Source organism: Rhagoletis pomonella, unplaced genomic scaffold (genome assembly GCF_013731165.1).
Source record: "Rhagoletis pomonella isolate Grant_MI unplaced genomic scaffold, Rhpom_1.0 Rhpom_scaffold_00007, whole genome shotgun sequence".
NCBI lineage: Eukaryota > Metazoa > Arthropoda > Insecta > Diptera > Tephritidae > Rhagoletis > Rhagoletis pomonella.
In genome coordinates, this window is record NW_023458561.1 from 70449671 (window position 1) to 70467509 (window position 17839).

A 17839-nucleotide genomic window follows, 5' to 3' on the forward strand; every position below is an offset into this window, starting at 1 on the left:
AAAGTATTGTTCAGAAATATTTGATATTTTTTTTTTAAAACCTTCCTCCTCCTGTCTTTTTGTGTCGGACAAAAATATTATGTATTGGCCCTATTATGTTTGAAGACTGGTGTCTACCCAGTAGATAATTTCAAGAGTTAAAAGCCCTTTCGAAAGACCTTCACTCTACATTCCGTTCTCCTTTCTTTTTTGTATGGAGTGGTACAAATTGAAGGGCTCATTCTTTCGCTACCCAGAAGGGCTTTTATAGGACGTACTTCAGAAGGCCTTTTGGAGGAGTTCTTTTAAAGTTGCTTCTTTAATTTATAAAAATCAAACCTCTTTAAAGTATTTGCTTACGGTTGATATCAAATATGTGTTATTGCAACTTAAAATGTTTATTGAAATTCATTTGTAATGCTAAACAACATAAATTTATGCATCTGCGTAAATTGTAAATGGATTAGCCCTTCTAGAGGGAATGCAAGCAGCACTTTTTTCAGCCTCTTAGAATGACAGATCTCCAAGTGAGCGATAATGATAGCTAGTGCAGACCATTTTACAAAAATGTTCTTTTAGCACTTTCTATGTGGCCTTTTGCGTTGATAGTGACGATATGTAGCTATCTAAATGCATCATTTAGTTTTAATTTAAAATCAAAACCGCTATAAAGTTTAACTTAGAATCGGAGTATGTACTTGATTCGTTTTTTTTTTATTAACTTTTTGTACATATATATGGATATAACGATGTGTATGTATTATTTTTTTAATATTTTTAAAGGTTCTTGTAAGTATTAACATCTAACAAATTTTTTTGTTTAAGGCTAGAACTTTAGTAAGGGGATGAATAACTCAATCAAAAAGAACAAATATGTATTATCATTGAAATATGCAGGTCATTCAAATTGCATGACGAGAGTTTTCATTGCGCTCACAATGTAATAAGCACACTCGCGCACTTCGTGATTGTACTTCTCAATTGCTGACTTATCATCCAAAGTATACGATTTCTGCAAGTTTTCACATTCATGGGGTATTAGAATGTTATAACGCGTTAATGTTTTTAGCATATCTCTGATCGTTTCATTGTAATTTGACTGTGAATAGTTTTAGCAAGAACGATTAATGAATTTATTACTATTTAAAAAGTAGTTAAATTACCGGTGTAGTAAATATTGAAATCAGTTCAATGACAGCAGTGCGTACTCTTTCCCCGCAAGGCATCAAATCGTCTTTATTAGTGGGCAAATCTTGCATTATAGAAACAAGTTCTTTAACACGACGTGTCACCAGGTCTGTGCGATGTTTTAGTTCTTCAGAAAATGGCTTATCAGCAGCCATTTGATACATACTGGTCGTTGTTCGACAATCAACGTTTGGTTTGAATAAAGGTGGTGCGATACGACGCTCATACATGCTTGCAGGACGTTTGATGGTCGACTGGTTTGAACTGTTAGCCGAGGAGGAACTAGAAGTATTTGAATCTATAGGTACAGAGCCACTACCAACATCCTCAGAAGGTGAAAGCGATTCGTGTCCATTTTCAACTCCATTTGTGTCGGTTCGGCTTTATTAATATATTGTCATAGTGGCAAAATATACATAAACATAAGAGATAAAAAATAAATAAATGAATTAAATCAAAAATAAAAATTAAGACAGCTCACAGTGAGTCTTGATGAACGACGTTTTCATTAATAGCACAAACCAGGGAAACATTCGAAAACTTTGACTTCAGCTCAGAATTTTCAGACGATAGCTTTTCAACAGTAGATTTGAGCTGATTGATCACATATTTGTAGTCGTTTATCTGCCTCAATAAGTTCTGCACTTCGTGCTGTGGCTCATCGGGCGTTTGATGCACAATAGCCTGAATTAGCGGATACGAAATCATAAAAGGCTTAAGAACTTAAAATATAAAATATATTGTAGGAAACGTGCAGATAAATATAAAGTGTACATAAATAAATATGTAAAAAAAACCTAATAATAAATAGAGTGAAATTTATACAATATATCGTCACCTTAATTCTCAAAGACCCTACCATAAAATTTTTTATTTTACAGAAGCAAAAAAAAACATTATAAAATTAGTACCAAAAACAGGTAAGGCATGTTACTCCGTTGTTTTTGGAACTAACACTTCAAAATTTTTATTGGATGTGTATTTTAATACTTCCTACTAAAATCTGTGAAAAACGCAGTTTCAAAAAAGTGTTGGTTAGGGCCTTTGTGAATTAAGGTAAAGACATGTATTTATATGTAAAATTCATTACCGCTCCAATACACTACGTATTTATTATTTTATGAAAGTTCTTATCTACATTTTATATTTGTGTTACAAGGCTTGTAAATTGACAAAAATTATCACACGGAAAAGTACATCTGCTTATTGACAATTATCCAAAACTATTATTCAACTTTAAAATTTTTTGGCGCATATTATTTACCTGCTGTGCCACAGGTTGCACGGGGGCATAGTCGTCATCGCTTGCAACAGGATCGTAAATCGGTTCATCATCAGAAAGATCCAATTCATTTTCAGTTAACAATGCTGGATTATAAAAAGAATTAATATTGGGTCCATCGAGTGGTCGCAAACTTGCTATTTTTTGTCGCCGGCGTGCATCGTACAAAACATCTGTTAATAATCCAGCGAATTCTTTTCGCGAAAATCGTGCTAGTTTCTGTCTGCCCTATTATATGATTGTATTTGAATATAGCGTATTAGGATTACCTATATTGAATGTACTTTTTTTTTTATTTACTTGATTCCGAGTGGCACTTAAAAATGGATTTGCCGGCAAGAACGGCACTGCAGCGTTATCGGCATTCAACATAGAAGTGGCCCAAACTAAAACAACGATCATAGAATTCAAAGTGGTAATTTTCTATAAAAAAAAAATCCCTTTACAAATTATCGTACTTGCTTCATTTTCACGTCGGTCGACTTCGTCGTATAAGTCCATAACCAACTCTTCGAACATTTTATTTGGAACCACTTGTAAACGGTTCCTGGCAATGGTAAGCTGTTCGCTCAATTCAGTGTTAGCAGTTTCCGGGATAATCAAATGGCCACCTGACTATATTAGGAAAATCTCGTTTAAAAGTTAAACATTATAAAAGTATATTTTACCGAATGGTCTGGTTTCTTTCCACCCAAAAACATTATTATTCGATCTGTCACTTCGTACATTGCATCCAAAAGTCTCTCTGCTATGATATTATGATTGTTGGCTTTGGCAACTTCAAGTGGAGTTAGACCATTTCCATCGATTGCATTAATATCTGCTCCATAGACAATAAGCAATTCTATTTGGGACGCTTGTCCAAATTTAGCGGCTACATGCAGAGGCGTTGACCGCTTTTCTTCATGAAAGAAGTTTGGATTGGCTCCTTGCACAATCAGGCGGAGAGATGTTTCTAAATTGCTAGTCCTAACACTTGCGTGTAGTTGTCTGCTAAGTTCATTTTCCAGATTTATGCCAGAAATAACACCTTCCTCTTGAAGATTCGATTTCAAAGCGAATACCAAATTTAGGTGCTTAGACTTAATAAAATCTAATTTTATTGGATGCAAGGGATCTTTTGGATTAGGCTTTCGAACACGTGGTACGCCCTTGTCAGCTTTTGAAGAGTTAGTATCAAGAAGATGATGTTCCCAAACGCTATTTGCACCATGTGCGTTTAGAGAGTTGACGAAATTCAAAACAGACGGCTCCCATGTTCCTTGGCGGAGCGACTTTACCATGGATATGTGCCGGCCCAGGCTACGATGTATGGAGCAGCAGTCCGAACAAAGCAAAATACCGCGGTTTATAGAGGCCCACGATGGATCTTTGTTCAAGAAAACAACTTCGAATTCATAAGATTTTAATTCAATTTATTTGCAAACCTGTGGCTCCGCAATCCCCGCATATTTCGACTTGAATGCGCGATTTGGTACGCGACATTTTTGGTACTGTATTACTGACCGATTCTTCCTTTCTTTCGATGTAGCTTCTATTATGGGTGCCCGTAATTAGACTGCCACCTCCAGTCGGCGAAACGAACAATTTTCTATGTGCCTCCACAATAGTATTAGCGAAACACATTCATGTAAAGCTTTTTTGAAGGGTGCAACCCTTCATTCATTCATTTGCTAGTAATAAATGCTAAAATACATACGTGAGCAAAGGCCCCAAAAACATTCAGATGCAGCTTAGACCTTCGTGCAGCTATTTGCTAATTGCTGCTGTTAAAACACTGTTCATTGAGGAGACAATCAAAATCGACCCCAATTAAGAGCTTTAATTAGTTGCAACACATTCATTCAAGGTTGCAAATGCCTTCGTTGAAACAATAAACAATTTGTGCACAATTTTTTCCGATTTTTCAACTAAACCAATTCGATTTTATTTATTAACATTGCTCTTTGCTTTTAACATTCGCTTTGTACACACCTAATAACTTAACGAAATTGCCGGGCTGCCACAGTTTCTCAAATCGCTTGCAGAATGGGCTCTGAACATTTTGGCACGGTTGCCGTCAACGTCATTTTGGCAACGGTTGCGGTCCATAAAAATCAATACTTCTATAAATAATGAAAATTTTTAATAAAAAATCGTGCGATTTTTTATTAAAAATTTTCGCTTGCGGCGGTTTTTCTATGAAGCTCAATACTTCGATAAAAAACTGTAAACCATAAAAGTAAAGGTATAGCGAAATTTGCTATTATATTTTGGTTAGAATATTTTATTTAGGTGAAAGTAAAAAAAGAAGAAGTGTATAGTGTAAACTGAGTACAATAGCGCAAATGAAATGTGAAATAAAGTGGCAATCCCAGCGATTTGAGGTTATAATAATTTTGGCAGGCGCAAAGTTTGTTTACTCTGTTTTATTAACGAAATATATAAAATAAAAGTGAATAAATGATGTTGTTTGCATAAAACAACAACCGGAGACGTTTTAATAGTGTTTTAAAAGTGGAAACTGGCGATTTAGTGCATTTTTGACGTGTTAATTACTCATAGAAAACAACGAAATTTAACAAAAGTTTTTTGTTTATAACTTTTAAATGGTTAATAATATTAGCCCCCCTCCAGATTGTTAATAGGGGGACCGAAACGTAATTATTAGGTTTGTTCGTCGAAAATCCAGCAAGAATCATCCAACACTCAAAATACCAGAGAGTAAGAAAAAATTATCTCAAATTCTCTCTCATGTTGAGAAACTTGCAAGTTTCTGCACGAACGCAAATTTGCAATTTCCCTGCCAGCTGGTGTCCACGGTTGCATTTCAAACACAATCCATTTTTATGGAATTTTTAAAATTCATTCAGATGGAAAAAACAGGATATACATTTATGCAGTGTTTTTGCTGCATTTAAAATGCAACATTTAGCACTTTCGAACATATGTTTTCGAAGAGCGTTCATGCTATCGCATTTAGCAAATGTACATTTACGCGAGTTCGAAATCGTATGCTTTTGACAAACAGCCGTGTTCCAGTCGCTTATTCAGATCCGTATCTATTACTATAAATTCTGACGGAAAAGATAATGTCCAAAAATCCCTACTGAAAAGGAAAAAATAAATTCTAAACCGAAAATTCAATACAAAAACTTGAATTGTTTTAACCATAACCAAACATTTGTTTGTGTATATATTCATTTGTCGGTGCTGTCAATTATAATTTCCACACTTAATTAGGAAACAAAACAAACAGAGTTGATCACAAATTAATCCAGATTTCTATCAGCATCATATCGATGTTTAATTTGCGTAACTTTTCTTTATCCAAATAATGTAAAATAATAAATGAAATCTCGATCGGCGATCACTGAAACGCAGCTAGCGACTGTATACTCGAAAAAGCAATGTTGCCACTTCTTCTCATTAAACCATGTTCGAATCGTGGAAATTTTGGAAGATCACAGGGTTGCTTTTAGCATTTAGATTCTAAATGCAAAAATGGGGTTGCATTTAGTTGCATTTACGTGACGAATTTTGTATGGATAAAGCTAAAATTAGTCAAGAACGCAGAACGTATACTTAAACGCAGTCTGTATACGCAGAATTTTGTCGATTACTGGAGCCCTCAGTGTTGCTTACTACAGTGTTGCCACTCTTCAATGCCTTTTCATAAACTTACCCTTTCAACCACAATTTTTCGTGCTATAATAGATTGTAACTAAATATAAACTACTTAGTTTTCAACAAAAACCTTAATTAATAGTAAATTTCAAATATTTTAAACATATTTCGAATAGGAACTTATAACTTTTTTACCATCTGCAAAACTGACGAAGTAGCAACCATCTAAAGAAGGAGAAATCAGCTGACACGGAAAAATCTAAATTCCGCAGATTTCTGCGCTACGGGCTACAACTACAGAAAAATTCTGCGGTGTTGAGTTTTCATTTACATGGCGCTTTGGTAAGACAGATCGTGTCAGCTGACTCGGGTTTACGTACCGGTAGGTTTACGTTCTTGACTAATTTCAGCTTTAATGTACATTTAGAGTAGCATTTAGAGCTAAATGCGCTAAATGTGCTTTTACGCGTAAGCAAAAACAGCCCATTAGATAATCTTGTTGTTCTGACTTTTTAGATTCAAGAAAAATTTGTATATTTTTTCCTGACTGTTTATATGTTAAATTTTTCTTCGTTTTGCATAATTATTTCTACGACTCCTGTCAAACAAAAACAAAAACCAAGAAGGTAGTGAACTAAAGGAATATAAAAAACTTTTCTTTCCGACTGTTTGACACCTGAAGCATAACGAAATTTGATTTCCCTTTTCAATGTGCCTTATTTGAGCGCATAGTGGGAAAGCTTTTTTTTTTTGTCAAAAATTTGACACTAGGCTATGCTACCGAATGCATGAATTCCTCATTTCATGAATTCGGTCGCATAAACCTAGTATGTAATCATGATACAATAATACAAGGTGTTATCGGTTGGCAACTTCTCGCTCTAATTCCGCCATAATAATATAGTTGAATTTTTTATATTTTTTTTCAGTATACACATTTTGTTTTCTCAAAAAGGTATTATATCTTATTTTATTTCGTTTCATTGCAAATATACTATAAGAAAGCAAATTTTGTTTAGAAGAAAATATGAAATTTTATATTTTTGCCCCAAATGGGGATCATTTCTTGCCGTTTTTCTTCTTATTCTACTGAGCTAAAGCAGTGTCACATCGAGCTGTCACATCTGATACCACCCTGTATTATTGCATCATGGTATGTTATATCTGCACGCTAGTGGAGATGGAGTTCAGTATTGATATTGAAAATAGAGTATAAACTTAAGATAACATCCGGATCTATCGATAGTTTTTTATCTCCGCAATGTACGGACAAAACAATCTTGTATACAATTGTAGAGGAAGTAATATTGCGGGATTCATTTATAAAAAATGGCCAATCGAACTGTTAAAGAAGCAAAAAATATTCATGGAACCAATCCTCAATATCTGGTTGAAAAAATTATACGCTCTCGCATTTACGACTCGAAATATTGGAAGGAGCAATGTTTTGCACTCACTGCTGAGCTGTTGGTAGACAAAGCAATGGAGCTGCGATTCATTGGCGGTGTTTACGGCGGAAATATAAAACCTACACAATTCCTTTGCCTTACGCTTAAAATGCTACAAATACAGCCCGAAAAGGATATCGTTGTGGAATTTATCAAAAATGAAGAGTTCAAATATGTAAGGGCCCTGGGTGCTTTTTATTTGCGGTATGCTTTATAGGCTTTTTCTCAAAAATGCATTTAAATTAGAACTTTTTAACCTAGTCTTACAGGAAGCGCATTGGATTGTTATAAATATTTGGAACCTCTATATAATGATAATCGTAAACTTCGACGCCAAAATAGGGCCGGGCAATATGAAATTGTTCACATGGACGATTTCATAGACGAGTTGCTCCGTAGTGACCGAGTTTGTGATATAATTCTCCCTCGTATACAAAAACGCGCTGTACTTGAGGAAAATAACGAGCTTGAACCAAAAGTATCAGCGCTAGACGAGGATTTGGATGACGATGTGGTCAGTGATGAAGACGGTGGCGGGGAAAGGGATGATGACAAAAACAAATCGTCTTTCTTACCTAAGAGGAGAATACGCAAGGATCATTCGCGTTCACGTTCACGTAGTGCTTCAGCATCTCGCGATGCAAGAGGCGGAAGATCTCGCGATTATGATACTGACTTAGAAGACTATGGTCGTCCACGTGATCGTGAAAGGGATAGATTTGGTGTTAGTTCGACATCAAGCAGTAGTCGCCATTGGGAAGATCGCGGCGGTGGTGGCAGCTCTAGTTATCGCAGTGGACGCGATGATTATAGAGACGAATATAGAAGAGAAGACTATAAAGATAGACGTTATGACCGTGACTCACGAAATGAACGGGATAGAAGGCGTCACTAATCACCAAACAAATGTTACAAAATCAGAAAAAAAAAGTTTAACGCTAGCGGATGTATGGATATGTGTATGTATATATGGTATGTACATAATACATACATGGTTATAGTTCTAGTATAATTAAGGGCGAATAAAATCAAGACAATACTGCACATCAAAAAATTGGAAAATTCTGCTTACCCATAGAATTCGGAACAATTAGTCAACGCACAAAAATGTACATACAAAAAATTTATTTTAAAGAAAAGTTAAAAGTAGATGGATTAACGCGTGTTTTCTGAAAAAAAAATTTAAATCAACTTACTTTGCCTGCGACTGGACTTGCAATTTTAAAAATAATTGACAACCTTATATGACCAGATTTAGATAATTTAAATATTATAAAAGTTGAAGTTGCATCATCTCAATACATACATTTGCACATAGTATGTATCATCTGACTTCGGAAATTAATGATATCAACATCTCTACGTGATTATCGAGAAACAAGCAGGTAAACACTTCTGATGTTTCCGAATTTAGTATGTAGTGATAGTAGAGTAGTATGTAAATTTCGCCCACTTTCCTTAAAAGCTTATTAAGTAAAAATTCGTCGTTTGTCCAATCATATGGGCAAGGGAAACTAAAACTTTTCGGACACATTATTCGAGATTTTGGTAATGGGCATTGACTGACATTGTTTCAGTCAAAAGTAAAAGTTAAAACTTCACTTTTGTTTTGTCGGTCAAATATAAAAGTTAAAGTTTTACTTTTATTTTTTCGGTCAAAAATAAAAGCTAAAAATTTACTTTATTTATTCGGCCAAATACATATAAAAGTTACAAGTGGACTTTTATTTTCTTCGGTCAATTATAAAAGCTAAGTTAAGTTTTTTCGGTCAAAATAGCAGTTTCCTTCAATTGACTGGTTCAGGTTTCTTTTAAAGGACTTAAATTTCAAGGATATATTAATTAAAAATATTCAGTACAATTTATTCGTGGAATAACCACCATATGGGTGCTAAATGAGAAAGAAATTTTTGTAGAATTAACAATATTTTTTTTGTTCACTAGGACGTACATGACCAAATGAGGAGTTTTTAAATTTTGCGAGAAAAACGTATTTTTGGTAGAAAATAGTTGTACACATATCTTGGAAAGTGCATTATCTTCAGGTTTGTATAAATAACAAGATTCCGCTGCGAAGTTGTATTTAAATGAAAACTTAAAAAATATAAAAACTACACAAATTATACGCATATTGGCAATCAGTACAAAACAAAACTACAACAAACACATCATTTCGACCAACACGTTTTCGGCTGTTTTTCCTGAAATTGTCTGATAGAATTTTTCGTTCACGCTTTCGTACACTTTCCTTCTGCACTTCACAGATACTTTTTCATGGTTCAACAGAAATAAAATCAAATTACGAAGCGCCTGACGGAATTTGAACCTGGCACCGTCTGGAAGCTAACAAATAGCGGCATACTCCTGTGCACGCTCAGCCACTGCCGACTACGCATGCATGCTTTCAAATGTTTAGCTTCAGCAAATAATATACAATAATTGCTTTCAAATGACATCATCCTTTTCGAACGTTTTCCGGATACGAAAATTGATGATAACTGTAGGAGTTTTTTTCTGTTCGTTTTCGGATATGGAAAATTGAACTAAACTGCACTGTCGGCAAAATTTACGTTTCTTTGCTGGCTAGGAAAGTAGAATTGTCCTTTTTGTTTATTTTTTTTAATTTGTGAGAATTTTTCGAACTCTAAAAATTTTGCTAACAGCCGCACTCAGAAATGTTCCTTAAATTAGCTCTAACGGGCACTTAACTAATGATCGTTAAATCTGTTAATTAATGTTTCCTTTCATTGTTAAAAATTATGAAGTGAAAAATTGAAGTATGGCCCCAGTTGCGGCCCTTTATTTTTGTGGCATCACTCACTTTTTTCGTTCAGTTTGAAATCTATATATATAAAAATGAAATGTCTTTCGTTTGACCGCGATGTACTATTTTGGACCTTCTGTGTGGAAGGTTTTGCGCAAGGTGTATTAAACAAGGTGGTGTTGGGGTGACAGCTGAGTTTTTCGCCGCGGAGGCCATTACGTCAAAATGATGTGTTTGTTGTAATTCATACCAATGACAGTATGGACATCAGCGTATAATTTGTTAGTGTAATTTTTTACTTATATACGGCCAACACCACCTTGTTAAATACGCCTTGGTTTTGCGATAAAAAAAATTCAAAGCTTTTTGTTGTTGTTGTCAAAAAATTAAGAAATCTGAGACGTCACGATTTCACAATTTCATAAGAGTTTTCCGTAAATTGTATGTCACTATATCACCAAACGGCTAGACCGATTTCGTTCATATTTGGAACATATATCGGCACCTTGAAGGGAAATATTCCGACTAAAAATTTAACCGCTAGGTGGCGCAGGGCCGGGTTATTCCTAAAGACTGCATTTAGTTGCAGATTTGGCTCATATTTAGAATATTTGTTAGGCAATTGAAAAGAAATATTTGGACTAAAAAATTACACAATATTGCGCGCTGGGGTAGGAATATTCCTAACGTTCTAATACAGTGGGAGAATGATGGATATCTACACATATATCTGTGGTCGTAAGCAATAACCGCCTAAGTCGACTGAAGAAAGAATCGAGCTATATATGCTATCGTTTTCTGCAACTACTATTCCATGTCTACATGAAACTCCCATCTCGTTAGCTATTCTTTTTAAAAAGTTACAGACGAACACATTTTGGTTGGTTTCCCCATAAGGTTAACATTACATTATCTTTAAAGCGCTTTTTCTCGAATTCACGTTTTTCGACTTAGGCGATTATTGCTTATGACCACAGATATATGCGTCACAAAAAAAAGGTTGAAACAAAAAAAAAAAAGGTTGAGGGCACCAATATATCTCTTATACCAACTACATACGCTGGGGAACAAACTGAAACTTGGCATGGATGCATAAATACTTATGGCGAAAACTGGGAGCTTTTGGAAAAGGGGGCGTGGCACCTCCCATACAAACTGAACATCTCCTATCGCTTATCTCTGGAAGCGCTTATGCTAACGTCCTGAAATTTTACACAGCTACATATTTTATCAGTAGCGTACTTATGGCAAACAGTAGCAGATATTGGAAAAGTGGGCGTGGCACCTCCCATACAAATTTAACTTCTCATATCGCCTATGTCTGGAACCGCCTCATGCTAACGTCCTAAATATAGATAGATAAACATCATTCGACTGGGAACCATTTTCTCCTAGGTTTTTAAATCGCATTGAGCGATTGTTACTTTCTTTTTAATTTTTGGGAAAGGTTAAAATTTTTTGTAAACCTAATATTCACGCGTGCCGCCAATTTACTGTCAAAAATTTCTCATGCTCTTACAAGAAGCTAATTCGATTTCCAATTTTTGTTATGCGTGACATTTTGATTTGACCTTTCGCTCAATGAAATCAAATGCAAACGCAAGCAAACCAATTTCAGTTCATAAATATTAAGACGAATTTTAAAAGTGGCGAATTGACAAGGAATGATTTCACCACATCCGTCCAAGAAGGAACACAGTTGGTATATCAATGGCTTCATTAAAACGATATTCAAGAGATGAAACGACTCATTTAGCCGATGTACGGGAAAACTTTTCATACTGTTAGGTAGCGAGGATTTTTGGCCCTACTATAACAGAAAACGCTCAAATGTGATCTTAGGCTTTCTTATAAGGACTTTTATTAGCTTACGCATCGTACCTATGTTGTAGGTGCAAGATCAAAGAAGATTATGCACGCTTGGCATAGATTTCACAGGTGGAAATAGGACCATCGCAAAGCTCATGTCATCGAAAGGGTAGTGTCCACAGGGTGGTGTCCTTCCGCCGCTACTGTTTAACTTTTATGTTTCAAAGCTTCCTCAACCACCAGAGGGAGTTTCGATTGTCTTTTACGCAGACGGTTGCTCGATCATGGCGACTGGGAATGGAATTGATGACTAGTGTTCGAAAGTAAACGGGTATCTCTCCGAGCTTTCTCGCTTCTTCACTGCAAGGAGCCTAACCCTCTCCCCCTTGCTCACCACCTGGACGAAGTAGGTCAGGCTACCGCTGGGAATTCACGTCGATGATATACAAATTCCGACGGTGAATAACCACAATAACCACATAATACACACACATAACCACATTGACGAGACGGAGCTTCATCTGCCTCGGGAGACATGAACCACAATAGCCCAACTTCGCTCTGGCTACTGCAGCAGGTTAAACTCATAGCTAAGCAGACTAAACGCAGATGTACCAAATGAGTGTCTGGCATGCGGGGAGACACCGCATGACTCGAAACCTTTCTTCGTATGCCTGGAAAACTCAGCAATCCGTAGCCGCTACAACAACAACAACAACATCGAAAGGGATTAGTAATTGTCGAAATTGAAATTTATTGGAAACAATCAAAAAATTGCAAAATCTTTCGTTAAAAAGTTAAGTAAAGGTTTTTGATTACTTAACTTTAATGTTCATTAAATGCCGTTAACAAATCATTGCCTGACTTCCGAGAAGGATTTTTTTCAAATCGTTACTGAGGACGCCTTAACTAATCATTAAACGACTCTGAGTGCGGTTCTAACACTTGTAGTAAAACACAAAAAAATGTGATACATACATACAGACTAGGGCATTCAATCCCGAAGCATTTTAACAATCCCGGTATTTCGGGATGCAAAAATTCTAATCCCGGGATCCCGAGATTTTTCGGGATTTCGACTTACACACAACTTTTTTCATTTTACAATAGGTTCGCCTTTTTCAAACCACACAGATTTATTGTCACCACATTTGGTCTTAGGAGAGCATAATGCCCCTTAGTAAAAAGTACATAATTTGATGTTTAAATATTTTGATAGTATTCTAAAATATCTATATTACTTGTCAAAACATTTACTCATATTTGCAGAAATCATCGGAGCTGTAATGCCGGGATTTCGGGACATGGACAAGTGTCCGGGATCCTGGAATTCCGGGATTCTGGATCCCGGGATTGAATGCCCTAATACAGACGTCTGTAACTTGGTTAATTTCTTGTGCATACTTTTGACATCGGTAATAAGAATTTTCAGAAAATCCATTGTTTAGTAATTTCATGATGGAGCAATATTATTTTGCCTTATCCTGAGTTTCGCCTAAAAAAAAATTCACCCGAAAATTTGTCAGCCGCCCATAGTAAAACCATGGAAACCAATAGTGAAAAGTGAACCGGTTCGGGGAAAATGAAACTTAGGATAAGGCTGATTTAGATTCTACCCAAGGCAAATTCTATCTATGTATGTAGTAATTAATTTTGTGATAAAGTATTTATACTTTTCGTTTAGTTTTTATACGCGACGTAAAATGATTTTTGAATATTTTTTATTAATTTTCTTAAAAAATAGGCTTACAAAATAGCGCCTAATCATGTAGCTTAAAATTGCTCAGAGTTTGAGAAAATCGATGATTTTTGACTCTTGCTCTCCGACTTAAACAACACAAAAGGTATGATTATGATAAAAATCAACTATCAAATTTTAACACTTACATATGTACATACATATAATTAGATTCTGAAACTGCTAACAATAGTTGTAATATATATATATATTTTTTTTGTTTTTTATCTATTTCGCCTTATTTGGCTTCGTTGAGGCAGTACCGTTGGTATTAGTTTCTCCTTGGCATATACGTTTGCTAAAGTGTTGCTCAAACGTTGCCCGAATGTCGGCTAATGCTTTACAAATATTTTCGGCAAACCGGTGAACATCCTAAAAAATGCAAATTATAACAATTATCATAAACTCCAAAAGAATATGTATGTATGTCGCTTGCATAAACTTACCGTTTGCTTACAGTTTAATTTAGCTGATATGTGGAAGAAGATTAAGTTTTCACCGGCTATGATATACGATACGCCGTAGCCGTCATCAGCCACCGGGCCAAAGCCCCCGCCTGAGCTGATGCAGTTTGGATGCTTCTTCAAATCCATTTTCGGGGTTTGTCCGTGCGGTGTTTGACTTGTTGACAAGCGCCACGGTTCGCTTAATACCTCGTTGAGGAATGGCGAATCAACTTCTAAATATTTAGAAACCACGTAAAGGCAAAACAGGTGGCGATCAATACCTCGCCCACACATTGCATCTTGGTAGCCAAGTTGGTGGCGTTCGCATGCTCTTTGTAATAACTGTATCCGCTCCTCGTTCTTAAGAAAAGAGAGAAATTATTGGGTGTATTGAGTTGTATTTCGTATGCGATGTATGAATGTATGTAATGTTAGGCTGTTCGATTATTAATTTTCTCCTAATATACATAGGCTAGTGGGTTATTCGAAAAATTGCAAAACGTCGTATTTCAGAAAAGTTTTCAAGAACGCCCTACTTCAGAATTTGGTTGAAAGACGCCCTATTTCAGAATTTTCTCAAAAACATCCTATCTCAGAATTCCGTTCAACAACGCCTGATCTCAGATGAAAATATGCTGAGATAGGCCATTTTTGGATCGGCAGCCGAGATCGGTCGATCTTCCACTCAGCCGACGATATGTTCTATAACTTAATTTTGTTATTATACATAATGTGTGTGTATGCCCAATTATCGCTATCACTATCGCAATCGCGACCGGAAATAACTGTTATTGATTCAAAATTGCATCTATACATACATATAAACATATGATGTGTTATATAAATTTGGTCGTTGTTCAAAGATCTACGCGGATGTGCTATAAACCCTTATTTAATAATTTGTATTTTACGTTCACAAAACAATTGCTATCTGTTGAGTCATATATATTTTTCGTTCAAGAAATAAAAATTACCTGGTGAGTTTTATTTTTCATTAAAAAAATAAAAGTTATTTTTTTGAGATTTGGGTGTACGGCGAACTTTTTTCGGTACGCTCTAATGCATACATATTGTGAAGGAAGTCAAAACATCCTCCTATTTTAGAAGACCGCCATTACAACTTGAAAATATTCATTTTTCAATTTTATTGTGGCGTATTCATATTTATTTCAATAGTGTTATTGAGGTTTGTACCACGATTTTGCTTTTTGTTTGCGAATCAGCTGCACTTGGTAGTAGTAGCTTGAATAAGGAAATGGATTGGATTAGCAACAAGAGTTTACGGGGGTGTGCATAGCTCAGTGGTTAGCGTCGCTGGAATTGCACATCGACGATGCGGGTTCGGTTTCTGCTGAAGTCTAGAGTAATAAGTCTGGTGAGGAGATGTGGTGATCTCCAAAATAAATAGCAGCTATAGCATCTGCCGCTTATACTTTGTTGTTTTTTGTTTTCATTTTTCCTAAAAAAAAACAAAATCGTGGTACAAAGCTCAATAACAATATTGAAATTAAAAATATTCAGTTTATATACTTTAATTTAGACTATTATGTGAGAAGAAAGCAAAACACTTCAAGAATCTGTATTTTATTAAACAAACGAAGCTCCAGCCATTAAGAAGGTTTACTTGTGATTGGAAAATAGAACTTATGAAATAACTTTTAATTTTTGTATGAAAAATAAAAATCGCCAGGTAATTTTTATTTCTGGAACGAAAAATTAAACTTATCATGTAAGTATTATTTGTTGAACGCAAAATATAAATTGACTTATAACTGTTACGGTCCCTGGTATAAGCACATCCTCACACCGAATATAATAAGCAAACTATGTATTTGCATCTTTAAATCAGCCTTTAAAAAATTGTCTGCTTTTTAAGAGAACTGTACTTTTAATTACTTCAATAATCATTATCAGGGCCGAAAAGCATGAACAAGACAAAAAAAAAAACAATTTTAAGCGCTTACTTAGATAAGCACTAAAACATTGGTAAATATTCGCATTCGCAAATATGCTCGAAAATCAAAAAAAAAATTTAAGTATGTACAATTTAATATTTTGTTTTTTATTCAGTTTATTTCCAGAAAAAATTAAAATGGACAATTAAGTGTAAGTGTTATTAAATAAGAAAAATCTGGGCTGCTCGTTTAAGAGCCTTAAATAGACGGAAAACGACATTTAAACATCCACTGATGTGACTGGACCGAATTTAAAATTAGGTATTTTCAGTGATAGTGCATCGATATATTTAGAGGGGGGAGCAGGTCACCTAGTTACCGCGACCGAAACGATATATTGTAACAAAGAGAGAGTGGTGACTACTTAATTTAGAAATTCCTCGGGTTACTTAACTCTAGGCCAGATTTCAATGCGGCAAGACAATGTCTGGTTTAGGAATATAACAATTTACCTCTGAGCTAGTTAATTCGCTATTTATATATTTAACTCTGGATGTTCTGCAAGTGGGCCTTATTCTTTTAGCTTCCTGTTTTGATTCTTCTTTTGGACTCGTTCTTTTTTGAAATAATATAATTCTCGCGTTTTTTTTTTATTTTTCTACGTAATTTTTATTTTCTGCGCCTATTCGGGTTAAAATAGCTTACAAAGTTGCTTTCAAATGAACCCTATCTCTGACTAAATAAAAATTAATTTTACCTAAAAATTCAATTAGTAAAAAAGACTTACGTTACAAATAGTTTTGCACCGAACACACTTGGATAATGAAGAAGGTCGAGAATGCTCGAAGAAAACCAGATTTTTCCATTTTTCACCCTGGTGGATTCCGCGTAAAAAAAACTTTTTGATATTTTGGACATTACATTAAAAAATGATGCCGACTTTATTTTCATTAAGAAAGTTAATCACCGATTATTTTGTCGAATACTTTTTTTATTACTTTCATATCTTTTTAATATACAACGCTTTTATAAATGGATTAAAAATTAGAAAATAATAATTCTCAGTCCCATAGAATTTGTTTTGATAACTTTTGATTTTGATATTTTAGAAAAAGTCATTATAAACAATTTATGACATTAAAAATGAAAAACGTACATACACACATACGAGCACCAATTAATTTCATTTACAGAAATGGTGTGCCTTCCATTTCCGATGTGGCGTACGTAGTGCATAGGGCGACATCTACCTCTCAAACCAACGAGGTTGATGTCTAGACTTTATAGGAACTTGCAAAGCAAAGCTTTTATAGCTGTCTGGACACACAACATTGAAAGTTTCTGGACACACAACATTGCTTTTTTAATTTTAATTAATTTAAAGGCTTCCCAAGATTAATGAATTTTCGTGTTTGAGAAACAGAGATTCGTGCTAATATTTATATTGTATGAATCGTCAGAATATGTATGACCCCGATATAATCAAAAATCTGCGAAATCTGAGAAAAAAATTGTTCTCCTCAGTTTCGTTTTCGGCGATTTGAGCCATATGCTTTTAAATTAATACGATTTGTATATAGGGGCCCGTGATATTTAGTCCCGGGCCCCAGTTTTCTCTCGATGTCCCTTTATCTGTGTATGCACTAACCGGCTCTTATTTTTTTGTACTATATAAAGAAAAAAA

General features: G+C 35.0%; 3 protein-coding genes across 10 annotated transcripts in view; 1 reads left to right on the forward strand and 2 right to left on the reverse strand.

Annotated features, from left to right (window-relative positions):
- Positions 1–747: 747 nt before the first annotated feature.
- Positions 748–4444, reverse strand: LOC118743484 (ARF GTPase-activating protein GIT2). Of its 4 annotated transcripts, none has more exons than XM_036476198.1 (9): positions 4149–4443; positions 3877–4040; positions 3118–3818; positions 2908–3064; positions 2750–2835; positions 2432–2677; positions 1649–1851; positions 1143–1548; positions 748–1078 (listed from the first exon to the last, which is right to left on the reverse strand). In XM_036476198.1, exons 1-9 carry the CDS (start codon positions 4169–4171, stop codon positions 878–880), a joined length of 2187 nt encoding a protein of 728 aa, XP_036332091.1. In that variant the 5' UTR covers positions 4172–4443; the 3' UTR covers positions 748–877. The 4 variants fall into 4 exon arrangements, with proteins under 4 accessions (XP_036332091.1, XP_036332090.1, XP_036332092.1 ...); XM_036476197.1 differs by having other exon boundaries at positions 3877–4085; XM_036476200.1 differs by having other exon boundaries at positions 749–1078; positions 3877–4048; positions 4149–4442.
- Positions 4445–7249: 2805 nt separating this feature from the next.
- LOC118743487 (pre-mRNA-splicing factor 38) lies at positions 7250–9623 on the forward strand. 2 transcript variants are annotated; one of them, XR_004993471.1, is made up of 3 exons: positions 7250–7707; positions 7765–8462; positions 8521–9623. XR_004993471.1 is itself a non-coding variant. In XM_036476209.1 (2 exons), exons 1-2 carry the CDS (start codon positions 7385–7387, stop codon positions 8396–8398), a joined length of 957 nt encoding a protein of 318 aa, XP_036332102.1. In that variant the 5' UTR covers positions 7250–7384; the 3' UTR covers positions 8399–8565. The 2 variants fall into 2 exon arrangements, 1 of the variants encoding a protein (XP_036332102.1); XM_036476209.1 differs by having other exon boundaries at positions 7765–8565.
- A 4157-nt stretch (positions 9624–13780) lies between these two features.
- The window catches only part of LOC118743486 (carnitine O-palmitoyltransferase 1, liver isoform), a 33823-nt gene continuing 29764 nt past the window's right edge, over positions 13781–17839 (reverse strand). For 3 of the 4 annotated variants that reach the window (XM_036476208.1, XM_036476207.1, XM_036476206.1), the window contains 2 exons: positions 14261–14620; positions 14035–14186 (listed from right to left, as the gene is read on the reverse strand). In XM_036476208.1, the coding sequence (XP_036332101.1) occupies positions 14043–14186; positions 14261–14620 (504 nt within the window). In that variant the 3' untranslated portion in view covers positions 14035–14042. Of the gene's footprint in view, positions 14187–14260; positions 14621–17839 lie in introns of all 4 variants that reach the window. The other variant, XM_036476205.1, reaches the window with a different exon arrangement.

Coding starts and splice junctions, on each gene's coding strand:
- LOC118743484 (XM_036476197.1), bottom strand. CDS start 4,075: ATGTGTTTCGCTAATACTATTGTGGAGGCACATAGAAAATTGTTCGTT. Junction 3,819..3,876: donor CGGGGATTGCGGAGCCACAG/GTTTGCAAATAA, acceptor TCTTGAACAAAG/ATCCATCGTGGGCCTCTATA. Junction 2,836..2,907: donor CCGACGTGAAAATGAAGCAA/GTACGATAATTT, acceptor TCGTTGTTTTAG/TTTGGGCCACTTCTATGTTG.
- LOC118743487 (XM_036476209.1), top strand. CDS start 7,385: ATGGCCAATCGAACTGTTAAAGAAGCAAAAAATATTCATGGAACCAAT. Junction 7,708..7,764: donor CTGGGTGCTTTTTATTTGCG/GTATGCTTTATA, acceptor TTTTTAACCTAG/TCTTACAGGAAGCGCATTGG.